Genomic DNA, 27,851 nt, shown 5'->3' on the forward strand with positions numbered 1-27,851 from the left:
CCATCCATTTCAATCACAGCTGTAGATTCTCAGGACTGGACCCAGAGAACATAAAAAAAATAGCCAAATACAATCTACATTGCATTAAACATTAAGAGTATCTGATAAAGCAGCAACATTACACTTGAACCAATTTTCAAAAAGAGATTATATATATACACACACACATATATTTTTGAATTAACAGATATCTCCACATAACAATAAAAGTGCAACTGTACAGATAAAAATGGCCATATTTACGGACCTGTTATCCCCACAGCTGTTCAAAATTTGAAAAGTTTCTAACAGTTTATTTTCAGTTCAGCTGCAATATTTTTCCCTGTTAAACCTTTGAAAGACCACAAGTCTGAAGCCAGACATTTTCATTTTGTTGTAATTCAATACACATTTATCAAAAAACATTGCTGGCTAGCACTGTCAAACTTATTGTTTTGCTTTAACTTTTCTTCTTGCATCCTTATGTTTCTTCCGGCATTCCTGGAAATATTAAAATGTTAAATGGCATTAAATGCAGTTTATAAACTCAAAAATTGCTCTTTTAAATCTGCTTTGCTTTTATATTTAACAGAAATTAGCCAGCTCTGGCAGATATAAGGAATCAACAGTTTAAGTGGACATCAAACACAAATTGTACATATTATACAGACAGTTAATTTTTATTTTACAAAATTCCCTGGTCTTGGTATGATATTAGGCCATTCTGAAAGTCCAAATAATTCATTTTTATTAAAATGAACAAAATAAGCCACTTCTTTTAACAAGCAACTCCTCCCCTCCCATCATAATGAACTCTCTCAATTGTTACTGAATTCCAGCTTTAATCACTCACCTCAAGTAACAATCTACGTCTGTTTTCCCAATTATCTTTTTCTTCATTGAGGTTTGATGATCTGCAGAATAGCTTAGGACCATCTACACAAGAGATGCATCAGAACAACTTTGAGCCAGGTTAAACACAACTTAACTGTTTTCTTTCTTATAAGCTTTTGTTTGAAAAAATTGTAGTAACATTATGAATTACCGTATATTCTCATTCATAAGCTGAATATTTTTGGTAAAAAAATGACGCATCAAAGAGCGGGGTTTGGCTTATAAACGGGTCTATGCCAAAATGTGATGATTTTAAACTCCATGGAATCATTAAATTGAATATCTAATACATTGTCATTTTGTTTACCTGGAGCGTCTGCAGGCATGGAGCCCCTCAGCTCCCCATGGCCACGGTTCGCCGTTCCCAGCCAAGTGGTTCCCGCAGCTCCCATTGGCTGGGAACGGCAAACCGCGGACACCGGGAGCTGAGGGGCTCCGTGCCTGTGAACGCTCCAGGTAAACAAACGTCCAGGCCCTCTAGCGGCTTACCCTAACGGGCCAGGAGCCAAAGTTTGCCAACCCCTGAAATATAGGGTCGGCTTATGAAAGGGTCATACAATTTTTGATATTTTTACCTAACCATCTTGGGGGGGGAGGGGGTCGGCTTATAAAGGAACGGGCTAATGAACGAGTATATATGGTAATTTGAACTTGTGTATGGAAAGTTACCAGGACAAGCTATTTTGAATTTATAAGAGAGACTTTGTTTTAGCTCAAATTTTAATAACAAACCATTGGTGAAAATATGGACTTGTCTTCTTTTTTAGATTTATTCACCTTAAACCCTGCTTCTAGCAGTCTATTTATAATGCACCTATCAAACCATGTAGGTGCATTAACCATACATTTTTTAGAAACCCAAACATGTCCCAAGACAATGGAAACTCCACACTACGCAATCCTTTCAAAAAAGCAAACTTACGTCACTTTCTCCAATAATGCTTGGGTAAGTAGGAGAGCCTTGCAATTGATCCTCAAGCAGATGGCTGGTTTTACAGCGTAAAGTGCCTTAACGGTTCTCAAAATGTAGCTTTAACTCAAGACTTTCTAATTCTTTTTAGGTGACACATCTGAGGAACTGTCCCACATTGAGATGTCCCACATTAGAGGTTTTTCAACAAATTGATAAGTTAAACAGTAATAAGTCACCAGGACCAGATACTGAAATATTGAAACATTCTAATTAATCCTTATACCACCCCCTATGAATTAAATATTATACTAATATAATTTGTTACAATGCCTCTTTGTTAAATTCTATCATCCTGTAGGAAAAATTTGGATACGTTCAGTTGTACCTCTTAATCTTTCATCATCTTTGGAAAAGAAGAAAAATCTACTCGTCTTCATCTGTGGTAAAGACTGAGACCTGGAAAGATAAAGAAATTTTAGTCTCAGACAGACGAACAAACACTACTATCCCATTCCAAGTGCCAAAAATCATCCTCCATGAAAGCAAATCATTTTCTAAACACTTAAGCATTTTAAAGAGGAGAGGCAATTATTGATTTAGTCCTAAGTGGAGCACCTGGTCCAAGAGGTGAATATACCTGGACCGCTTGGTAATAATGACCATAATATAATTAAATTTAACATCCCTGTGGCGGGGAAAACACCACAACAGCCCAACACAGCAGCATTTAATTTTAGAAAGGGGAACTACACAAAAATGAGGAAGTTAGTTAAACAGAAATTAAAAGATATATTGCCAAAAGTGAAATCCCTGCAAGCAGCCTGGCAACTTTTTAAAGACACCATAATAGAGGCTCAACTTAAATGTATACCCTAAATTAAAAAACAGAGAACCAAAAAAGTGCCACCATGGCTAAACAACAAAGTAATAGAAGCAGTGAGAGGCAAAAAGTCATCCTTTAAAAAGTGAAGTTAAATCCTAGTGAGGAAAATAGAAAGTATCAAACTCTGGCAAGTGAAGTGTAAAAATATAATTAGGAAGGCCAAAAAAGAATTTAAAAAAAACAGCTAACCAAAGACTCAAAAAGTAATAGCAAAAGAATTTTTAAGTACATCAGAAGCAGGAAGCCTGCTAAGCAACCAGTGGAGCCACTGGACATTCAAGATGCTAAAGGAGCACTCAAGGACGATAAGGCCATTGCGGAGAAACTAAATGAATTCTTTGCATCGGTCTTCACGTCTGAGGATGTGAGGGAGATTCCCAAATCTGAGCCATTCTTTTTAGGTGACAAATCTGAGGAACTGTCCCACATTGAGATGTCATTAGAGGTTTTTCAACAAACTGGTAAATTAAACAGTAATAAGTCACCAGGACCAGATGGTATTTACCCAAGAGTTCTGAAGGAACTCAAATGTGAAATTGCAGAACTACTAACTGTGGTTTGTAAATCAGCTTGTCTACCAAATGACTGTAGGATAGCTAATGTGACACAAGAGGTGATCCTGGCAACTACAGACCAGTAAGCCTGACTTCATTACCGGGCAAACTGGTTGAAAGTATAGTAAATAACAGAGTTGTCAGACACATAGATGAACATAATTTGTTGGGGAAGAATCAACATGATTTTTGTAAAGGGAAATCATGCCTCACCAATCTACTAGAATTCTTTGAGGGGGTCAACAAGCATGTGGATAAGGGGGATCCAGTGAATATAGTGTACTTAGATTTTCAGAAAGTCTTTGACAAAGTCCCTCACCAAAGGCTCTTAAGCAAAGTAAGCTGTCAAGGGATAAGAGGGAAGGTCCTCTCAGGGATCGGTAACTGCTTTTCAAAATGGAGAGAGGTAAATAGTGGTGTCTCCCAGGAGTCTGGGACAAGCACTATTCAACATATTCATAAATGATCTGGAAAAAGGGGTAAACAGAGGTGGCAACATTTGCAGATGATACAAAACTACTCAAGATAGTTAAGTCCCAAGCAGACTGCGAAGAGCTACAAACAGATCTCACAAAACTGGGTAACTGGGCAACAGAATGGCAGATTAAATTCAATGCTGATAAATGCAAAGTAATGCACACTGGAAAACATAATCCCAACTATGCATATAAAATGATGGGGTCTAAATTAGCTGTTACCATTCAAGGAAGAGATCTTGGAGTCATAATGGATAGTTCTCTGAAAACATCCACTCAATGTGCAGCGGTGGTCAAAAAAACTAACAATGTTGGGAATCATTAAGAAAGGGATAGATAATAAGACAGAAAATATCATATTGTCTCTATATAAATCCATGGTACGCCCACATCTTAAATACTGCGTGCAGATGTGGTCGCCCCATCTCAAAAGAGATATATTAGAATTGGAAAAGGTTCAGAAAAGGGCAACAAAAACGATTAAGAGTATGGAACGGCTTCCATATGAGGAGAGATTAATAAGACGGGGACTTTTCAGCTTGGAAAAGAGACAACTAAAGGGGGATGTGATAGAGGTCTATAAAATCTTGACTAGTGTGGAGAAAATAAATAAGCAAGTGTTATTTACTCCTTCTCATAACAGAAGAACTAGAGGTTACCACATGAAATTAATAGGCAGCAGGTTTAAAACAAACAAAAGGAAGTATTTCGTCTAACAAAAGGAAGTATTTTGCCAGAAATGTTGTGAAGGCCAAGACTGTTACCAAGTTCAAAAAAAGAACTTGATACATTCATGGAGGATAGGTCCATCAATAGCTATTAGCCAAGATGGGTAGGAATGATATCCCTAGCCTCTGTTTGCCAGAAGCTGGGAATGGGTGACGGGATGGATCACTTGATGATGGCTTCTGATGCTGGGGTGGACCTGGGGGGGGTGCCAAATAAAAGGATTTTTTCCTAGCTGCCACATAAATCCTGATATTCAGTAAGTACTTAATAGCCACAAAATATAAAACCAGATTTACATTTCTTTGCAGTTTTCACTTTCAGAGGCTTCTGGCTCATCATCTTCCTCTGAGCTGCTGTCCTGGAAACGAGGATCCTCTTGCCATGCTACTCTTGCAGGTCTTATTGTTTCAATTATGTAGGGCTCTGCAATAGTACCACCAAAAAAATCTCATCATTCCCCTGACTACAAAGTGAAACTTCTGTTTAGATAAGTGTGAAATATCTGATTTGGAAAGGACCCTTTTTGTGCTTTCAGAAGAATACGCAGATTTTCCCTATCTTTCTATAAAAACAACAAGGAGTCCGGTGGCACCTTATCTTCTCCAGTGGCACCTATCTTTCTATGTTTTACATTTCCATCCTCAAAATCTACAGTCAGTATCATTTTGGCTTAAGTAGAGAACAGCAGATCTCCTTTGAAGCCAGTCAATGTTACTCCTTATTGGCCAGGGAGATTGCTGTTAAGTATCCTGAGGATAAGCATAGTGCCTAGGTAGAATTCTCAGCCTTTGCAGATCTGTCAAAGAAGAGAAAAGGACAAGAATACAACTGTTTTCCCTGTACGATACAACACACCACCCAAAACCAACAGCATAAAATTCCAAGTAGAAAGCAATTCTTTACATGCAGATTGTGATGCTGGTAGACCAGCTCACTTGTATGTTAATAGTGTTCAAGATAGATGTTAGATTTGTAAGAATATGTTTAGATTCTATATAATTCTTGTAAGTTGCTCCACACATTAATCTTATTTGTAAAGTCTGTATACCATGCTATAAGGAAATATTCAAGTTTTGCTTAATTGTAAAAATTTGCTTTAAATTTTGCTCAGATCTGTCCATGAGTTTTGTTTAATCTGTTTGACAGAAGGATGATTTCATACAACCTGATGTGTCATCTTATTAAATATAATCTTAAGTGATTCAAATGTTAAAACAAATAAATGCCAGTAAAAGCAAACTATTAAAAAAAGTTCTAGAATCTGCAATGTTACCTTCTTTCACAGCTGACTTGTTCATATCATCACCAAAAAAGGAAAATGTGAAGCCACTAGATTTTTCTTCTACATTGCCCCCAACATTAAGTCTTAATATATGCTGGTCAGCCAGAGTTGATTCTTCCACATCATCATGTTTGTCCCAGGGTATTATTTCACTTTTTTCAGCTGCACATTTTGTTGATCCAAATACCTCTTTTAAATCCACAGCAACATCATAGTATATTTCTTTAGATACTTCAGGCAATTTCTCTGCCTCCTCCCTTTTCTTCTTTCTTTTAGCTTTACTGGAATTATATTTATTTAAAAAAAAAAAACAACAACAATTATGCACTGGAAAAACATTTGAAAGGTATGGGGTTTTCTTTTGGCTGATCTTTGAGGATTATTTGCATTACTTACAGGAGACCTCCTATCCCGGGAAATATTTGAATCCACTAGCAAGTAGTTTGCTTTTCTGCATTCCTGTTTTCTCGTAATTTCAGTTTCTGGTAATAGGATGTCCTAAGAGTTAAAGGATTACATCCCAGTCTCATCAATTTGAGCTAATTTTTCAACTATTTCCTCTCTCCAGATCATACAGATAAACACAACCTACAGAAGGGAAAAATTCACGTTTGACCTTAAGAGACTGGTGACAATTCTGATCTATTGCTAGCATCATCACTGCTGTACTAAAAGGAATCTTTATAGAGTCTACATTTTACTAGGGGTGGGGAGACTTGCAAAGGGGACAGCAGAGTAAGCAAGGAGAGTGACAGGCTTGTGGCCTCCAAATACTTTTGAAAATCAACCCTCAAGGGAAAGAAAGTTTGTCTTACAACTATCAAGAGGTGAGAAGATATTACCTCTCTTTTTCTGTAGTATCTGTTTTCCTTTCAAAAACTGCATGGTCTTGCCTTGTGGGGTCATAGCGTAAGGTATTAATATCTCTGTATGAATAAGAGGAAGAAGAATTTAGCAATACTGTAACTAAATGTCTAAAATAAAATATAACCTCACTGACAAGTGCAATGACATTTTTGGCTCATCTTATTCGTGTTCACAAGCAGATTGAAACTTACTTTTGTTTTTATACAGTAAAAAAATTATTAGCATTAGGAGAGCAGATCAGCGTGTGTTACAGTCTGTACTGTGAAGAGAAAGATTCCACACAGCACTCTTCACATCAAATTATTCAAATATTCAACATTAAACACCTGCCCATCATTCTTTAGGAAACAAAGTTAATACACAGATATGTTTTATCATTTGGAGATTAACTGAGTTTATGGTTATTACATCCAGAGATTCGGATTTCTCCTTAACTTCCAAATATACCAAAAATGGAGATTTTTTTTCCTTTTTAAAATTGAAAATGTTCTTGAAATTAGCTAATGAAGTCCAAACTTTAGATCAGAGGAAAATAGCCTGATTGCAATATTCCATCCAGCCTAAAGACAATATAAAATATTCAACCAAATATTCTGTTCCCCACACAGGCCTCTCTTGCCCTGTGAAATTAAAAGTTGTTAATTTATGCTATTACAGAAGTTAACCCAAACAAAATAGGTGATTTGACTTCTGTCAAGCAAAAATACGAGGAAAGGAGGCCATTGAATCTGTTGAGAATATCGTTAGGAAATACATAAAAATCTTTAAGATTCATACAATTGTAAAATAAGCATTGTGACACAGTTGCCTACCAAACCGGGCTATACGCCAATAATGGAAGTTGGAATTGAAAATATACTATTTGAAAAATACCTCAACACACCACCATTAAAAATAATCATTCTTGTACTAATTCAGCCCACAGATGGATTGCTCTGCCAAATGTATAGATTAAAGATACAGATAAGAGTTCAATTTTTGAAATATATTATTAAATGCACTGTATCTAGAAATTGTGGCTTCCTTGGACAGTGAAGGTTAGAACATGTGGGATGGAGGTAGAGAATCCACTCCTAACACATAGAAGAAACATCCCAACAGTAGTAAGGAAAGGCTATAAATGAGACTATGTTTTTACAAAACACTGCTGTCTAGGAACAAATTTGATGTTGATGAAGAGCAGAAATGGCAATTGCGTGCTGCCAGTAACATCCATCGCAGTCTCCAGAAATCAAAGTCTAGTCTATTAACCCACTATTCAACTTTTCAGTATAATTAGCCATTTTGAGTTTGTCTCTTTTTGGAGGGGAAAAGAAAATAAGGAAGCACACAAATGTGGTAGATTTTAAGCTGTTTGGGGGCAGGGAGATCATTTTATTAACCCATAAATTCTCATGCACAATGGCACTATATAAATAATGATTATCACCAATAATATCTATTGTCACACTGGGATGGAAAGCCTGAATTCAAAGGGGACTTTCCATGCACGTGATAAGGTGCTAAAGCAGGATCCATACTTGAATTTTTTGGTATTTGTTGCCAGTTTGCTTGATTTAGGATTTTCTAGGTTGATCTGCAAGAGACTTCCCAATATCTCCAGGTTTTTCTTTTTCTCAGCAGCAAGTTCTCCTTCCTCATCTGTCTTCACTTTCTTTGCCTCTTCTAGGAAAAATATATAAAAACCGCTATGAAATGACTCCTTGAAGCATTCTTCCAATATTTAGACCACTAGGAAGTTAGTTAAGAAGCTCACCGAATTTTACGTTAAAAGGTGTGGGCCATGTTCTCTATTCCTCCTTATTTTAAAACTTTTTAAACAATCCATTTTGTTTTCCCCTCAAGTTATGGTCAAGCTTTGTTTATGAGGAGGTATGGGCATTAATTTGACACGAAAGATAAAGATTTAATCATTTTCTGTCCCATGATTTTCTTTTATTTGATAATCATTACCCAGCCTTTGTCATTTAAGGCTGTTAAGGGACATTTCTTGGGTTATAGACAAAAATATCCAAGTGAGAAGTAGGATTGGCTGAAAATTTGAGGTTTTTTTTTTTTTTTTTTTTTAAAAACAGGGTTGGTTTGTTTGAAATGTATTTGTTTTGTGTTGATAGGGGTTTTTTGTTTTGTTTTTTTGCCAAAAAAATTTCTTTTCAGGAAAATATTTTTGCAATTTTCAACCAGCCTAATTGACAACACTCCCCCTTGTGGTTATTGAATAGCATGGTACTGCAAGATACATAAAATCCAAGTATACCCAAGGGATAAAAAAGCAATAAGCAAGGTTACTCTGGTTAATGGTATCCCCTTATCTTGTGAAAGATGCAATACATTTATTTTGATATCATCCTATAACAAATAATTTTTTTAAAATGTTGACCTTCTAACAAGGAAATACACCCCCACATACACCCCAAACTAGAGTTTCCAGTAGCTAAATGGGGCATTTTATAAATATGTTCTCTAAATTACAGATGCCAGTACTACTTACTTTTACATTACCTCCCCATGAGGCTAAATCCAGAGAAGAGAAATGTGTAATAAGTAATTCTAAATATTCAAAAACTTACACCCATCATGCCTCTCTATTATTACTAATTCTACTATTACTAATTACTAATTGTAGTTGGGACTACAAATTGCTATGGAAGAGCAAGCCCTGGAAAATAAGAGAAAATGTTTACCTTCCTCTTCACTGCCACTTTCAAGGAACCGAGCATCCATACGAAATCTTTCATCCGTGCCAAAGCGTGATTGTAAATGCATGAGCTACATTGATAACAAAACAAAAAAATTAAGATTAAATGTATGCAGTCCAGCAACTTTATAACAATCAGACAAGCAGTAACAGTTTTAACTTGAATCATGGCCATGAGTTAACATAAGCTTTCACTGTAGAGGTTCTCAGGAGAAAATTTTTTTAGTGACCTCAGAGTGCGGCCACCAACTCTTGCTAGTGACTGTTCTCACATTTTTTCCTAAAATACTTAATTAGCTTTAGGAAAAGCAAATAAATATGCACATAGACACATCCAAATCATTGTAATTTATTCATTGCTAGCTAGTAAGTCTGTTGTGAAAAGTGATATTAAACATACAAGTATCACTTTTCACAACGGGCTTACTTAGCCCTGGCAAGCCTGGGGACAAATTAAGCCCTGGATGGGGGGCCAGGGGAGGCAGTGGGGGGCTAAAGCCTGAAGCTAAAGCCTGCTGCCGGAGCCTGGGGCCTGCTGCCACACAGCCGGAGCCCGGGACTGGAGCCCAAAGCCCCGTGGTCAGAACCTACTACCCCACCACCCCAGGGCTAAACCCCAAAGCCTGAGCCCAACTCCCCTTGGGAATGTGGGGAAACTCACTGGGTGCCTGCTTCTCCAGCGTTGTGCCCTAGGTGTCTCCAGAGGGGGGGCAGGGCCCAACCCCCGCTGGTCACCCCAGTAACCAACACCAAGGCAGGGCATCCAGGAGCAACAGGGAGGGGCCGCTACTTGGCCCCTGCCCTTCCAGCCCAGGAGGCTGTGGCCACAAGAAAAGTCCCTGGTGGCTGCATTTGGCCACGGTGGCCACATTTGAGAAACTCTAATAAATCTCTTTTGAAAATACCATTTGACTTCAGCTTGGGAGGTTTGGGAATGAGCAGTTACATTATGGAGAAAACATTATTTCCTCTACATCTAAATGGACTTTTCCAACTCAGGTATTACCATAACTTTGCCAACACCATCCTATTCAAGTAACTGCAGATATTATTAAATAGGTTCACTAACCTTCTCACCAGCTTTGCCTTCAAACTGGGGTTTGATTTGGAATCTGTCATCTTCACCTGCAGCATCTTGCTCATCGTCACTGCTCTCAAACAACTTCCCAGAAATTTTACTAGTAAATTCCTTAATTGTTTAATAACAAAAAAGCAAAACAAACTGAGGAAACAGTTATAATAAATAGTTCTAAGAACACTATCAACTACTACCCACTTGTTTTGTATTACTTTCCCAATACAGCTGGAAGCCAACAATCTTTCATGATATCGCATTTACTTCTACTAATTACTGATGTCCATGAATCCTTGTAAAAAGATGTTACAGCTGCTTTACATGTTCTGAGACAATTCTTTGGTAATTTTATTTTATAGTTGTGATCATTCAAGTGTGGCAGGAGCACATTTCTGTATACAGTAACCGCACTTTTCCATATGATTTTATCCTATAAGTTACTGTGATGCTGAGACAGCAAGAGTTAAGCAACCAGCAGACTGGGTGATCTGAAAGCAACTCTTAAGGACATATTAGAAGGGTATTGAAATAGTAAATATGGTCATTCCTTGTAGATAGTTATTAAAGCCATGTCAAGTTGACTAGAATCCTTGATATGGTTAGAGAATCAAGAATAAATACTAATCATATTTGTCTGTTTAACTATATCTTGTTAGAAGTTTAACAATGTGATCTAATTAGCTATCTATGTTTCATACCTGAATTCTATTGATTCAGAGATCAAAAGGGGGAAATTATAATTTAGATAGGACTTGTGATATAATAATGTTATTGGCCACACTTCTCTTTGAAATTTGTAGTAAACTACCTGTGAACTGTTTGATAGTTAAGTGCCTTATGCTAATAAATATAACTAGTTACCGTTGTATACCTAGGAAACACAGATTGGCTTCAAAGCAACAATGTACATTACCTGTTCTTCATTCAAGGAAGGCCAGCTGTGATCATTTGCTGTGAAAAGGCTTATCCACTTAACTTCCGCTATAAAGAAAGTGTTGGGCCTGATCCTATTTTATCGCAGATCTGTTTAAAACTTTGACAGGGAAAGTCTAAGCTACAAGAATGAGGTCTCTAAGGCCTGGTCTACACTAACACCCCAATTCGATCTAAGGTACGCAACTTCAGCTACGTGAATAACGTAGCTGAAGTCGACATACCTTAGTTCGAATTTACCGCGGTCCACACGCGGCAGGCAGGCTCCCCCGTCGACTCCGCGGTACTCCTCTCGCTGAGGTGGAGTACCGCAGTCGACGGCGAGCACTTCCTGGTTCGAATTATCGCGTCCAGACCAGACGCGATAAATCGAACCCGGAAGTTCGATTGCCAGCCGTCGAACTACCGCGGTAGTGTAGACATACCCTAAGTCTACTCTCGATTAAGCCTGCAAGTCTCATGGAAGCATTTGAACAAACTCTGCACATGGACTGCCTATTTGACTATAGGCTTTTAAATTGACTACAGAAGGATTCTTACAAATCAGCAGCCTCACTATCTCTGCTATGAAACTGATCTAAGAACTTTGTTCATATCTCTAGGTATATTGATCTTTTGACCATAGCAACTTTTTCTTTTTATTAATAAATCCTCACTATATTAGACTTGGCTGTCTGGGTGGGAACCAAAGTGGACTGTATTTTGGCTTCTTGGTAACCAGTAAGGTATTATGGACGCTGTATGGTTACTGGCTTGGTGAAATGTCATTATAAAATAAACCACCAATTCTGGGGATCATCTGCCCTATTTGCAGTTTGCCCTGAAGAAACATTCTCAGTGTAGCCCCTCCAGGCACCATGGTCACAGTTACACACTTCACATTCTTGCAACTGCATATCTGCTTAGTATTTGTAAAATGCCTTTAATGAAGGTGTTTCACTGGTGATGCAGATGACACTTTACCCTCTCAAATCCATATATTCAATAAAAACAGTTTGATACTTATTATGAAGCAGTATTTCATTTAAACTTGCTTTTCTCTAGGTTTCATAGTGGCCGTTAGGCTTTCATAAAAAAGTTAATTTGGATTTTGAAAAATGTTATTCTAGGAAAGAGTTTTAGAACCAGTTTTTAAGTAACAGCCTCCACAGACTGCCTTTTGCTTTATGAAATCTACAATACAATGGAAGTTACTTGACAAATATAATTGAAATGATAAAAGTCAAGAGAAATGTAATGCAGTTGTAAGTGACACTCATCAGCAGCAGCCAAGAATGTCACAGCCAAGTCTTCCAGAATAATTATGGCTCCCCATCACAGAGTTTGGGCCACTGTACAACAACTCACAATGTGGAGCAAGGACCCCAATGTAGTAAACTAACCTCTAAATAGAAGTAAGGAAAACAAAGGGATGGGAGGGAGAAAGGGTGTTTTACACTGAACATTGACAGTGGCCCTAATTTTAAAACACCTTTGAAAAAGAAAGAAGCTTTCAGTTCAGGCTTTAAAAGTGGATAGAATGAAAGATGTCAAGGGAGAGGAAGTTCACTCTCATCAAACACATCATCAGCTGCTGACCTACTGCATGATGGTGGAACCCCTGAAGAGAGGTGGTGTTACAAAAGATATTGATTAAGTGAAGTTCTCAAAATTTACTCAAACTCTACACCATCAGTCATTTTAAAACCCAAGAGGGCCAATTTAAAATGTATCCTCCACTTTATAGGTAGTAAATGAAAAGGATCCATGGCAGATGTAATTTTACCACAGTTGCTCAATTAATAAGCAAAAATCCCTCTGCATTCTGAACAGTGGGTAACAAAAGAATATGCCTATTGTTCAGATAGCAAAAGCCCATTTTCGTCTAGTATACAGTCAAAATCTTACACTACAGTTAAAAACAATAAAATACATTTCTACTCAGTTACCAAAACCAATACCAAATTAAAACAAGGCTCCAATAAATTGGAATGCATGACAGGCTTGACATTCTGACTTATTTTAAGAAGCATAACCTAGCTTGTGTATTTCAGTGTCATTATTTGTTGGTTTTTGAGTTACATTATTTGGGATGGAGTGAGGGCTAGTGGTTAGATGATAGAATCTTGAACTCCAGATTTCCAGTCCTTTTTCCACCACTTGCTCTCTGCACAACACCGGGCAATTCAAATCTTTTCCTTTTATTTTTTAACTGACAACAGTGGGAAGTGGAGTTCTAGCATAACCACATGTAAGCCTCTCCATGAGACCATTGCTCATATGGTTTGTGAGTTGTGATATTGTGTGAAGAATGCACTGCAATCAATTTATACAAGTTACTTTATCTAGTAGAGTGCCTGATTTTTTCAGTTTCCAAAAAGATACTCCAAAATTTACATCGTCTTTAATTTATAAATTCATGTGCACCATGAATATGCACCACTTATTTTGTGTCATCTATTTTATATCCATTAGTACAAAGGACAATATTCAAGATTTGATCTCAAACTCTGAATACGAGTGGGTGTTGCTCTTCAGTACAATACATACTAGCAAATTGGGTAGGTGAATGCCCTCTCAGAAATTAGGCTGGACTTGTTTCTAAGCCACTTACTTTTCCAGGCAGATTTCCTATAGTCGCTTCTTCCTTAGACTTCTCTTCTACTTCAGCTTCACTTTCTCCATCTGAATCAAATACAATGTGCTTATGTTTGCTTGCTGACTGGCTTTCCTGGAAAAGGAGAGACATTGTTAAGTTTAACATGCCAAATATTGGTTACATACCGTGGGAACTACTGCTGGGCACATTTACAACAGTAGAGAATGTAACACTGGTCTACAATTTTTGAGAAGTCGTCTGCTTCAGAGATAAAATGTGCTATTTATTATGTATTTTGATGTGCTGAATTCAAATATGACAATTAAAACAACTGATTGGCTACTGTTTCTAAGATATTTAAGTTTTTACATTTTATGTCTATGTATATTGTGTAGATAGTAGAGTTTTAATCATAAATTGTAAACCTAGGTCTTTTCATGTGTTTATGGTTGCTTTACATGATAATATTTCACCTGTCCTGTTTATGTAACACTTTAAAAATCAGCAAAAGGGTTATATAAATAAAATTTATTATGAAACAAAAGGCAAAAAACTACTATGTACATCGTTTAGTCCCATTCAGTGTCTACTCGGCGCTTCTTGGCTTGTCTCTTGTATTCATTAAATGGAGCATCTCTTGTCACTGTCCAGCAATAGTCTGCAAGCATTGATGGGCTCCATTTGCCCTGATAGCGTTTCTCCATTGTTGCAATGTCCTGGTGAAATCGCTCGCCGTGCTCGTCGCTCACTGCTCCGCAGTTTGGTGGGAAAAAAATCTAGATGAGAGTGCAAAAAATGTATCTTTAGTGACATGTTGCAACCAAGGCTTTTGTATGCCTTGAGGAGGTTTTCCACCAACAACCTGTAGTTGTCTGCCTTGTTGTTTCCGAGAAAATTTATTGCCACTAACTGGAAGGCTTTCCATGCCGTCTTTTCCTTGCCACGCAGTGCATGGTCAAATGCATCATCTCGAAGAAGTTCACGAATCTGAGGACCAACAAAGACACCTTCCTTTATCTTAGCTTCACTTAACCTTGGAAATTTTCCACGGAGGTACTTGAAAGCTGCTTGTGTTTTGTCAATGGCCTTGACAAAGTTCTTCATCAGACCCAGCTTGATGTGTAAGGGTGGTAACAAAATCTTCCTTGATTCAACAAGTGGTGGATGCTGAACACTTTTCCTCCCAGGCTCCAATGACTGTCGGAGTGGCCAATCTTTCTTGATGTAGTGGGAATCTCTTGCACGACTATCCCATTCGCAGAGAAAACAGCAGTACTTTGTGTATCCAGTCTGCAGACCAAACAAGAGAGCAACAACCTTCAAATCGCCACAAAGCTGCCACTGATGTTGGTCATAGTTTATGCACCTCAAAAGTTGTTCCATGTTGTCATAGGTTTCCTTCATATGGACTGCATGACCAACTGGAATTGATGGCAAAACATTGCCATTATGCAGTAAAACAGCTTTAAGACTCGTCTTCGATGAATCAATGAACAGTCTCCACTCATCTGGATCGTGAACGATGCTGAGGGCTGCCATCACACCATGGATGTTGTTGCAGGCTACAAGATCACCTTCCATGAAGAAGAATGGGACAAGATCCTTTTGACGGTCACGGAACATGGAAACCCTAACATCACCTGCCAGGAGATTCCACTGATGTAGTCTGGAGCCCAACAGCTCTGCCTTACTCTTGGGTAGTTCCAAATCCCTGACAAGGTCATTCAGTTCACCTTGTGTTATGAGGTGTGGTTCAGAGGAGGAGGATGGGAGAAAATGTGGGTCCTGTGTCATTGATGGTTCAGGACCAGAAGTTTCATCCTCTTCCTCGTCTGACTCAAGTGAGAATGATTCTGGTGCATCAGGAAGCGGCAGTCCTTCTCCGTGGGGTACTGGGCGTATAGCTGATGGAATCTTTGGATAGTGCACAGTCCACTTTTTCTTCTTTGACACACCTTTCCCAACTGGAGGCACCATGCAGAAGTAACAATTGCTGGTATGATCTGTTGGCTTTCTCCAAATCATTGGCACTGCAAAAGGCATAGATTTCCTTTTCCTGTTCAACCACTGGCGAAGATTTGTTGCACAAGTGTTGCAGCATATGTGTGGGGCCCACCCCTTGTCCTGATCTCCAATTTTGCAGCCAAAATAAAGGTGATAGGCTTTCTTAACCATAGTGGTTATACTGCGCTTTTGTGATGCAAAAGTCACTTCACCACAAACATAGCAGAAGTTATCTGCACTGTTCACACAAGTACGAGGCATCTCTGCTCACTTTGGCTAAACAGAAATGTGTCCCTTTGCAAAATCAAACACTGACAAATAAGAGAGCACGACACTGTATGATTTCTAGAGCTGATATAGGGCAATTTGTTCAGCAGAGTGATGTAAGCTTCGTTATGATTGCATCACCCATGAGTTCTAGGAATAACATGATGCAATTCATATCATGTATGACGCAATACCAGCTTCAGATTGCATCATTCATTGTTTTGCCTAAAAAGCAAGTACTGTCCAAACCCAGTCATAGATTTATTCATAGATCCAGTCAAAGATGTATTTTAGTCATTTCTGGTTTAAATTGAGATCCCTTCCCTTTATAACTCACTTATCCTCCGCCATTCCCAAGTCAAGGGTCGTATATACTGACCCAATAGCATATCTTGAAAACTAGAGCCAATCAACAATTTTAAGCATCATTTTCGTTCTCAGTGACCCAGAATTAGTAAAGTTTGACTACATTTATTTCAGAAGCATTTTGGCTGTAGAGCAGTGTAATTAATTCACCTATTGTGTTTTCTGGAAAAAAATCCCATGACATCCCAGTATACACCTTTTTGGACATATCCTAAAAATCAATCTGGCAAAGAAGATAGGCGCTGCTCTCAAACACGATTCAAACCACAGCAACATCTTAGAGAACACATACTGGAGATACTTATTAAACCAGTATTCTTTCAGTACTGTTTTACTGTTCAGAGACAAGTTGAAAGCATACTTACCAGGTTCAGAAGAGCTCCTTGAATAAGTTTCTTCTGTAATTCTCTCTCTTTCTGTCTCTCTTGTAGAGCTGCCAGCCTCTTCTGATTATCCTGCAGTTGTTTCTCCTTTTCATCTGACTCACTTGAGATAGCAGTAGAAATGCAAAACTCTTCTTTACTTTTGTGAACACTTTTCTTATGGTTCTCACTTTTCTGAAATTTAGAGGCTTTACCTTTACTGCTTGCATCCTTCTTTGGTTTCTCAGCAAGAGATTCTGGGCTTTCCAATTCACATTTAATGTGTTTCTGTGCGACAGATAAAACAGTATCTGTGTCAGTGCTTTCCTCCTCGCTTCCAATGATACTAGTTGTGGTGCAGTCCTCACTGTCTCCTCTGTTTGCTGTTTGATCTTCTACACGAGAATTCAAGTAGTTATTCTCTTGTAATGAAGGTGGTTTCCTAATAGGCTTTTCACTTCCACCTTCTGAGTATTGGGAATTTGACACCTTCTTGAGCTGGTTGCTGAGAGTATTTTGCTTCTTTTTCACACTTCTGTCTTCAAGTGAACATAATATGGAACGACTAGACTGTCTGGGAGCTGAGTGTTTCCCATAACAAGAACAGTTTGGTTTTGAAACCTCTTCTAAAGATTTCTTTTTCAAATCAACAAGACTTGAGGAATTCTGGTTATATTTTCTTTTACAGCTGCAAGAACCTTCCATGCTCATCTCCTCAAAATTCTGATTGTCACATAATGACCCTATTCCTCTGAAAGGCTGAAATTTCAAACTGGAGGTATTTTCCATTGGCTTCTCATCATCAGCACTCTCCTCTCCCTCTAAAATGGCAGCAACTATATCTTCAGGATTAATAGATGTTTTAGTTGTAGAGTCAATTTCGTAAGTCTTTGTACTATACTTGGTGTTACTAATATTACCGTCAGTTTTGCACTGACTATCCCTCCGCTTGCCTTCTATATCTCCTTGTGAAGATTCAATACTTGCAGTGGCTAATGCTTCTAACTCATGTAACGTAAGATCTAGGCGGTAACAGTTTTGCATCATGTCTTCATAATCAGAGTCAGCTTCAGATTCACTTGCTTCAGGCTCTGAATCAAAACTAGTAGACCCAGACTTGCTGTCAACTCTGTTGTCCTGTAGTTCAGAAGCCCGGACTTTTGCTGTTTTGTTATGCACTGCTTTTTTGTTATTTTTTTCTCTTAACTTATCTGGTGACAACACAAAGGAATCATTTGCAGAATCAAAGCTTTTGTTGTTTTTGTAAGTTTCATTCCTAACAGTATCCTTCCTTTGCATTTTCACCAGCTCAGAATCTCTTGGAATTTTAGTTTTCACACTGTTTTTATCTGGAGTTTTAGTCACAGCAATAATTTCATCTGTATCTGCTGAATCATAATCCGTATCATTTTCAATAGTCTTTCCTTGTCTGTTACATCCCTTACTCACTTTCTTCATAATATTTGGATTGGTTAAAGACCAGTGAGTGTTGTATTTTAGCTCAAAATTATCCCCCACAACTTCCAAATGATCACTTTCAGATTCAACATTTGTTTTAGCTTTCTTTATTTCCTTTTCTTTCTCTATCATAACCCTGATTTCTTCTTCAGAATCAATATCACTGTCTGAAATGCTGTTTGTATTCCTGTTAGGCTTAACACCAGATGCCAGGTTCTTATCCAGAAATAATTCTTTCCCTTTCACATCAATACTATTAAGACTAGGTGTCTGAAGTAATTTAGACAGACCAGTTGATTTGGAGTTTGACATTTGGACTAATTTTGTTTGTGTTAAGTTTGCTTTTTTTGATTGCAAGTGGCGACCTGGTGTTTTATTTAAATTTTCACTACTCTGTATCCTCATTTTTTTAGGTGTTTTTTTAATTTCAGGGAACTCTCCTCGTCGTTTCTTGCTCATGCTGTCATCTCCACCTTCCAACTGCCAAGTGAGCTTCGATATGGGAACTGCGTCAGTCAAGTCTTGCTCCAGCTTTCTAAGGTTGTGGCAATATTTTGATGGGTCGTATTTCATTATGTTATAGTCAGAGTTAAGGAATAAAAATAAAACCAAGGAGGCTTCCACTTTTCAGCAAGTAACAACTTAAGTTATAGGAACAAAGACAATAGATGTTGTCACAGTTACTGGACTAACTGCACCTCTGAACCCTCCTTGTTCCTTTGAGTGCAGCTCCTTTAGATCTTGAGCTTCACCCATCACCCCCCTATAGGGGAGGAATCACAGAATTCTCCGTCTCTCAGACCAGGCTTTGGGATGCAGTTCCCTGTGATCAACTGTGACTACGTGAACAGACCTTATGTTCACCACCTGGTAGTTTTCTTCCATTTGGGAGCAATGACAGTGGTGTCAATTAACCATTAGCCCTTGTAAAGCAAATAATATTTTATAACAAAAGCATTAAAAAATATCTTAGAACAATAAAGCAATGTATACACATGCCTGCCTCTCCCTAAGGCTTACTATTCCCTGGCTCTGGGAAAGGCCCAACTCCTTATGAGAGTCTCTCTGTGTGTCAGCCTGTCTCTCAGCCATTGAGTATTGACCCCACCCTTTCCCTCCTGAGAATGGCTTTTAACTATTTAGTGTCCTTTTGATCTCCAGGCTCCCAGCCCAGCAAAGCAAGGCTTGCATCTTCATTGGAGACAAGATATAGGATCCTCTAAGCTCATAACTCCCCCTCCGCCCCGCACATTGTGCAGTTGCCCTCCAGTGTTTGCTAGGAGGTTATCTGTAATTGTTGTGCTGCTTTCCTTGCTTTTACCCCTGCAACCTCTTATTAAGCTAGATCAAAACATTCCTGCAGATGAGTCTTATAACCCAGTATACAATAACTTCACTTTACCGACCAGGTCACGTACATTGTTCATAAAATTATTACATCTGAGTATTTATATAGCAATTCCATATCCATCACAGATGGTTATTTTTAAAGCTATGTTTTCTGAACTTTTTAAGTGAGTTACATGCAACCTGTAACTATCCATCAAAATGATGCAAGTTTGTTGCAAGATTTAGGATGAAGCCACCAAGTAATCAAGCACCGGAGGAACACTTTTCTGTTTTTTAGCAAAAACATATTTAAGGTGAGTCCATTTGTTTTTTGCACTCTGATCCTTTCCATAATGGCAAGAGAACGATTTGGAATTCTAATCATTAGCCAATATATACCCATTCTTTGCCAAGCGTAACATTTTAATTACCTCCACATAAGAAAGACAGTAACTGCACTGTATTTTGTATCACTAATATGAAGACTGTTATGCAAATACCTCCTTCCCCCAATAAAGATGGTAAACAAATGGAGAGAATAATGGAACTGTTTCTATGATCATTCAATGTTTACTCAAGCAGTAGGAAAGGATATTTTGCTTTTGTGTCGACCCTTAAGGTGAAGGATGGGTAAAACTCTGCCAAATTTACTAACGACCCAATCCTGTAAGAAAGAAAAGTATACAATTATATCAGAATGAAAAAAAAAAAAGGGGATTAAATGTATCTCAGTAAATAAAAAATAGGTAGTCCTAAAACAAAATGGATTCTGAATTACAGGAATACTAATATAGTAACTCCTCACTTAAAGTCGTCCCGGTTAATATTGTTTCGTTCCTGATCAAGTAGGGAACACGCTCATTTAAAGTTGTGCAATGCTCCCTTATAACATTGTTTGGTTGCCACCTGCTTTGTCCACTGCTAGCAGGAAGAGCAGCCCGCTGCAGCTAGCTGGTGGGGGCTTGGAAACAGGGTGGACCGGCAGCTTCCCCCTCCCCCCCATCAGCTCCCTGCTCCCCTAAGTTCCCTGTGTGGCAGCCGCCCAGCAGGCTACCACTTGCCGGCAGTTCAGTTGTCCCTCCCCCCACTGCCATGTGCTGCTCCTGCCCTCTGCCTTGGAGCTACTCCCAGGAGCCTCCTGCTTGCTGTGCAGGGAAGGAGCGGGGCTAATGTCAGGGTGTCCCCCTTCCCCTACTCCTGTCCCCCGCTGACCCTTTCTCCATATAGGGCAGGGTATGGACACGACAGGGCTCAGGACGGAGAGAGCTTGCTGGCCGCAGCTACTGTCTTAACTTCCTGATCTACTTAAAAAGGCAATGTACTTAGAGTGGTGTCAGCCTACTTAAAGGGGCAATGCGCATCTCTCTCTCTCTTTCTGCCATGCTGTCTCCCCCTCCCTCCATTCATGCTGCCTTGTAGAGTGTGAGGCTATAGTAACAACGTGTTAACCCTTCAGCAGAATGCTAGATCATCATTTAGCAGTAAGGCATTCCCTGGGAAATATCCCACCCTCTGACTTCACCACTTCAACTAAGCTTCACAATCATCATTGCTGAGTACAGTATTAAATTGTTTAAAACTTATACTGTGTGTGTGTGTGTGTGTGTGTGTGTGTGTGTGTGTGTGTGTGTGTGTATGTATATATATATATAAGAAAAAAAAGAGAGAGAGTTTTTTGTCTGGTGAAAAAAAATTCCCTGGAACCTAACCCTCCCATTTACATTAATTCTTATGGGGAAATTGGATTCGCTTAACATGGTTCACTTAATGTAGTATTTTTCAGGAACATAACTACAACGTTAAGCGAGGAGTTACTGTAAAAGGAATCTGGCCATAGCTAGCCTTTTTGTTCTATTATGTGTCACATTCCTGTATTAAACTACTATGCTAATTTCTTTCTAGAAAGGAGGGAACATCTCAAATGTTATATTCTCATTGTTAGGTTACCGACAGACTATCGTAGAGAGACCCAAAAAAAAAAAAAAATCTGATTTAACTGAAGACACACCAACCATTAACTGACTCTGCTCTCACAGCAGCTAAACAGAAAACCCCAAGATCAAGCTGAACACTAAAAAGGAAACTTTGAAACATCTAGTTAAATGAATACTTGTTTTACTTGCGTAAATCTTGATGTAGTCTCACTTAAACTTTATCCTCTCCCTACAATATGGGCTCTAAACCTGCAACAATTTATACTCATACTCAATGCCAAGCACTGTGAATAGTCCTACTGATCACAGGGCCCAAAATGAGTGTGTTGTATAAGGCAGCTCATACACAAGATTTACATGTTTTAGAAAAGCTAATTCTAGACATTGCTATGAACTTTAAATGACCATACACATACGCAAAGATAGACAGCTCTATCCCCTCCTAAAAAACAAACTGGTATCTATGCTCATATTTTATAAGGATTATAAAATTGAAGCTTATTTTGTACAAGTCAAAGCTACTCTGCCACCTCGTATGTATTGTCTCCTGTAATCAAATATACAAATCTGAAGTAAACTTAATGTGAAGGCAGCTTATTAGAAAGCTAAATAAAAGGGTGCCTGATGCAGTTCTCTTAACTCAGCAGAACGGATACCCCACAACACCTTATGATCCGGTACTTCTGTTCCTGGCACTGCTTTCATATGAAAATTCACAACTCCAGCTTTATTCAGTGATTCCAACAGATTTCCCTTGCCATCCGTATGTGGCTTTTCCTTCTTCAACCTTGCTTCTTGTCTCTCCTGTGCCAATCTGTATCAGGCAGTGCATGGTTTAAGCTTGCCATGACATAAAAGCAAAAATAAAAAAGTATCTGTGTGTAAAGCCATCATTCGTGATGGATCTCTTACACTTACGGACAACCATTCACTCTGAGCCAATGTGAAACATATCAAAGATATGTTTTGCCAATTCCCATTAAAACCAGGAACAAGGCTCCCACCCAGCTAACTTTTTAATAAAGATGAATATAGCAGGTATGATAAGCATGCCGCAAACGTACCAGCATGCTAGCAGTTTCAATGAAAAATAAATAAACATTTAAAGCAGCTAATGGAGAACATATAGGAAAAGGGTAAGGGAAAACTGCAATGTGGGCAAAACAACAAGTATAAAAAATACAAAACACTGTAGTACCCAGACTATCTTCTTAGAAGTTATTTCTTTATTATTAAGTCTGTTAAAATCGCATTTACTTGGATTTGAAGGGAAAGCAATATCCAGTGGCTTCTGCAGGTTCATTATAGAAGATCATTCTTTAATTAGAGCCCTCTTACAAACAAGCTGTCAAAAAGTTTACTTAATACAGTATTTGACAAATATAAAGGTAAAAACTCAGGCCATGTACATTTAAAGTTGGTAGGATGAATTATTCAGACACTGGTTCATTTGTATTTTGCACAATTCTAGAAAAATGATATATCTATCTATATATATAGGGCCCTACCAATTTCACGGCTGTGAAAAACGTGTTGCGGACCTTGAAATAAGCCTTTCTCCATGAAATCTGATGTCCCCTTGTTCCTACGAGTGCCCCAGCAAAGGGGGCTTCTAGCTCTGGCTGGGCAGGGGAGGGACAGGACTTGTCCCTCCCCTGCACAGCTGCTCAGGGTGTGGGGAGGGAGGAAATGATCAGACCCACCTCCACCTCCGGGAACATCCTATGGCTGCAGGAAGCTCTGCGGTTGCTGCCTTCAGAATCCAGCTCTGAAGGCAGCTCCCTCAAACAGGTTTGTGACACCCTCCCCCATCCCCTTTTGGGTCGAGACCACCACGGTTACAACACCGTGAAATTTCAGATTTAAACACCTGAAAATGTGGAATTTACCAATTTTCAAATCCTATGGCCGTGAAATTGACCATAATGGACCATGAATTTGGTAGGGCCATATTATATATTTGACAGTATTAGTGCGACCAGACGTCCCGCGTCCTGACCGATCTCTGGTCGGGACGCAATTTTTGTCCCGATATTTTGCGCGGCCGGCAGCACTTGGCTTTTTTTTTTTTTTTTTTCCCCCCCCCCGTGTCCCGATATTTTCTTCATCTCATCTGGTCATCCTAGATAGTATGTGGCAAAGTAGTTCAACAGCAACAATATACATTTGTATATTAACATTACCTGTGCAAAAAGCTTTCTTTGGCCAATTCAATTTGTAGCGTTCCACCTTTCCACCTTGTTTTATTTAAAATGGACATACCTAGGAAACAAGCATTAGACAGAAAATGACTATTGCCCACATATATAATATTTAAGAAATGTTTTTAATCATGTCTCTTTTTGCTATATTTTATATTTTGGCGCATTATGAGACTGATCCTGCACCCAATTAGACTACTCTGTTGATTACGGGTAGCAAATTTAGGATCTAATATGGAAAGCAAAAGATATTTTCAACATCCAAACCCTATTTTGACTAAGAGTAAGTTAGCCAGTAATAAACAAACACTGAAAGATCAAATAGCTCATTCCAAATAAGGATTCAAAAATTCAGATACATCTACATTCTTAGGTTCCCTTCACACTCTATCCAGGCCTTTCACACTATCTTCAAATAGGATTTACTTTTCTTTCCCTCCTTCCCAACAGATCCTACAAGCACTGGCAGACACATTGGCAATACTGAGAGATGGAGATTGGGAGGGAAGTCCTTATTCCATATAAAGAGATTAAGGGAAGCACAAAGTTTTAGGCTGATTCTTAATTATGTTTAAATAAGATGGCCTACCCCTAAAAAGAAGGTTTCCCTTGTCCTTTTTCAAAGGTACATTATCAACCCCCGTCTTCGGGTGCAGATGACTGTGCTGAAATAATCTCAACTGGTTGACTGCAGATTACACAGGAGTTGAAGTTTTGTAATGTTCATCTGCCTACCAGAAAAGATTGGGAATCTGTATTTCCATTCTAAAAGCATTAAAACTGACCTCCTTAAGGAAAATAAACTTTGCTTAACCCATCATTCTTTATTCCCTTGAGTCTCAGTCAATTCTAATGTTATATACAAGTATCAATGTATCAAAGAGAAGAAAATATGTTTAAGATCATTTTCTAAACCTTCTCACTAAGGGGCTAACATATGCACTTCAACCTCTCTCCCCCTTCCCCAACCCACTAGGCTATTCTGATAAGACCATTGCCTCCACCCCGTAACATAAAAACACAGATACTTCAATAAAATACATTATTTTGAAGAGCATCTTCCATAAACATTGATTCCTAAAATAACTGAGCTAAATAGAATTGAAGAATGAAATAGCAAATGGGAGAGGGAAATTAAGAGGTATAGATGAAGACAAAAAAGCTATGTCCTCTACTTCAATGGCAGTCTGAGCAGGTAAGTGCAGGTTCAGGTATTTGTTACATCCTTAGTTTACAGGGATTAAAATAAACTGCAACAAATATAATTTGTGTACTTACATCTTTTAAGATCTGCTTCAGAAATGCCAATGTTGATATAAGCAAAAGTTTTCATAGGGTTCCCTGGTCAATAATCAGAAACATTTGGTTACTTTTGTATATAAAACTGTAATTTTTTGTTTTTAAAATTGAAGCATGTGTTCTCTACAGATGCTTAAGGAAAAGTAGTAGTTTTGACATGGAAGTTGTTTTTCATTACTAGTTGAAGTAAAGAACAGTTGCACTTCTAAAGTGCGAAATGAAAATATTACCCTGGTCATCTTTCCTGATAACAATTTCCGTATCTGTAACATTTCCAAACTTGCTGAATCTTTCCTGCAGTTCAGCCTCAGAAACTGTATGGCCAAGTCCTCCAACATATAAACGTTTTAAAACTTGTTTTTTCTCCATATTAAAAAGTCAGACTGTCTCATTTAGGATGTATGTTTTATCCTTCTGTAAAAAGGCAACAAAAAAATCAGTATTAATGGTTTTTGTGGTTCTGGTGCGAGCTGCACCTGTGAGCTCTTTCTCAGTCACTCGGTGGGCACTTCCAAGTGATGGCCCTAAACCTGCACTTCTCTCAGAGTGGAACCCTACAATTCAGCCCACTTTTTGACATGACTATCAGCCCTTGTTTCACCAACCATATTAACTCAACAAATCCAACAGGACTTAGTCCCTGCTATGAAATCTTCTCTGGGAGTTGTGACCCATGGTAAAAGCAGCTTATTCAAAACAGAATATGATTTATTTAACAGTCGGAATATGTCAAGTAGAGAGAATGAGGTTAAAATAACGAAAGTCCACTAAAAGGGCTTCTGATGATCCCAATGGTAAATTGATCTAGGAGCATTTGCTGGATCATTAGGTTTAACACTGGGATACTCAGTATAAGTGACCAAGAAAACCCACAATTGATAATACTATAAATTCTTCTGACATATCAGTTCCTAAGCAGACTGTATGTGTAAGAGTTGTTTTTGACAAACATCCCATAATTAATCAGGTGCTCAATTTGACCCACCTGTTCATCTTAAACATTTTATAGAACATTTAATAAGTTTAAAGACATAGTACCAGAAAGCACTCCTCTGTTCCTTTTGTGGGAAAAAGCCCACATATTTTTATAACACAAAGGAAAACAGCTTAAGTATCTTACACTATTGTTCTAATTAACAGCTAAAATGACCATAACTGAAAAACATGAGACGAAAAGTATCTTTCCAGTTTGTTTATATTGTGCATTCGACAGCACTCTGTATGATAAATCAGTCAATTCCATCATTTGTGTGTGGGTCTTTCACAGAACAGTGGAGAGAAAAACAAGTTAAAGAATAGTAAAATGTAACTGGAAAACAAAACAAACAAAACCTACCATCAGGAGCCTCAGGGCAGAAGCAATACCTGAATTACTTTTAATTCTCTTGAAAAAGGCTAGATTTCAGATTAATATAGCAAACGAATTACCTGAATATTATATTAGATTACTTTGCCATGAATTTATTAGCACTAGAGTAACTAAAATTAGGTTCTAACTCCATATTTAGGCACCTAAACGAAAGTGAGCTGATCATATGCTGGGCACTTATGGATAACCCCACATTAGTAACAATAGTATTTGTGGGTACTCAACACTTCTGGAAATAAGGCCACTTGTATTTAGGTGCCTAAATATAAGCATATTGGATCAGATAATGGTCAATCTAGACCCGACTCCTCTTATAGTGGCCATCACCAGATGCTTCAAAGAAGGTGCAAGAAACCCTGACAAGAGCAATTGATTATTTAATATCCTGCCCATTGGAGAAGTTTCTTTCTACAACCCTTGGTTAGAGAATGGTGCTCTGAAGAGTTAATGTCCCTACCAAACACTACACTTAAAAAACCCCCACACTCATATAGGGGAGGATGGTCTCATTATCACTAGAAATATCCTATTACTTTTTTCAACACCCTGGAGAAATGTCAAATCCTGCAACTTATTTCAAAGAGTCTGCTAGGCTAATAAATGCACCAAATAAAAAAAAACGTTTCCTTTTATCAGTTTTTAGATTTGCTGCCATTCAATGTCATGGAATGTTCATTATATTCAGACCACCCAGTGTTGACACATGCAGCTACTAACAATAAAAACTGTGTTTTTTATCATTTGTGTTAGAAAAAACAGATATGTGTGCGTGTGAGAGAAAACTACACATCTATCCAAAACTCAGAGATAACACAACCTTCAGCTGTACGAGTTTCGCCGCATTACCCCCACTACATTGTGACAAATTTGAACTGGAAAATAAAAATCAGTCTGGGAATAGGGAGGGCGGGGGAAGGACAGAGACTCGGGCCCCCCAAGCCCGGGAATAGGGAGGAGCGCAGAGGGAAAGACAGAGACGGGGCCACCCACAGTTCCAGGACGGAACAAGGCCCCCAGACCTCTTTCGGTCTCGGTGGCTTTTCTACCGGGATTTTTCTCTAAAGAAAAAAGAACAGGAGTACTTGTGGCACCTTAGAGACTAACAATAAAGAGCCTCCCAACGCGGGCCCCAGACTCCTGACCAGGACACCGCAGCAGCCCTGACCTCCGACTCGACCACCCGCCGAGGAGACCTCCCGAGGTGGACTACACGGATCGTGGGCGGACACGCAACGGGTTCACATACCGCACGTGTCCAACCAGGAAACGTAGCGACTCCTTCCTCACATACACGCTTTTTCTGGATACGACTCTATTCGGCTCCCCCCCGCTTCCGGGACACACTGGAAAACAAGGTTCCTAGAGCCTATAGCCCCCACCACTTCCGTCAAAGCCCCATTC

The 27,851-nt window shown here is 38.7% G+C and overlaps 1 protein-coding gene across 4 annotated transcripts; it reads right to left on the minus strand.

Moving 5' to 3' along the window:
• Positions 1 to 36: 36 nt before the first annotated feature.
• NOL8 (nucleolar protein 8) lies at positions 37 to 27,766 on the minus strand. 4 transcript variants are annotated; one of them, XM_024195655.2, is made up of 17 exons: positions 27,697 to 27,766; positions 25,312 to 25,495; positions 25,061 to 25,123; positions 23,765 to 23,843; positions 22,248 to 22,395; positions 20,243 to 20,311; positions 16,864 to 18,894; positions 13,877 to 13,993; positions 10,345 to 10,464; positions 9,262 to 9,346; positions 8,098 to 8,242; positions 6,553 to 6,636; positions 5,702 to 5,991; positions 4,725 to 4,851; positions 2,172 to 2,242; positions 833 to 915; positions 37 to 480 (listed from the first exon to the last, which is right to left on the minus strand). In XM_024195655.2, exons 2-17 carry the CDS (start codon positions 25,448 to 25,450, stop codon positions 427 to 429), a joined length of 3,705 nt encoding a protein of 1,234 aa, XP_024051423.1. In that variant the 5' UTR covers positions 25,451 to 25,495; positions 27,697 to 27,766; the 3' UTR covers positions 37 to 426. The 4 variants fall into 4 exon arrangements, with proteins under 4 accessions (XP_024051423.1, XP_024051424.1, XP_026512444.1 ...); XM_024195656.2 differs by lacking the exon at positions 27,697 to 27,766 and adding an exon at positions 24,372 to 24,513 and having other exon boundaries at positions 25,312 to 25,326; XM_026656659.2 differs by lacking the exons at positions 25,312 to 25,495; positions 27,697 to 27,766 and adding an exon at positions 24,372 to 24,509 and having other exon boundaries at positions 25,061 to 25,104.
• Positions 27,767 to 27,851: the final 85 nt, after the last annotated feature.

This window comes from Terrapene carolina, unplaced genomic scaffold, assembly GCF_002925995.2.
Source record: "Terrapene carolina triunguis isolate 2854851 unplaced genomic scaffold, T_m_triunguis-2.0 Scaffold232, whole genome shotgun sequence".
In the NCBI taxonomy this organism is placed as follows: domain Eukaryota; kingdom Metazoa; phylum Chordata; order Testudines; family Emydidae; genus Terrapene; species Terrapene triunguis.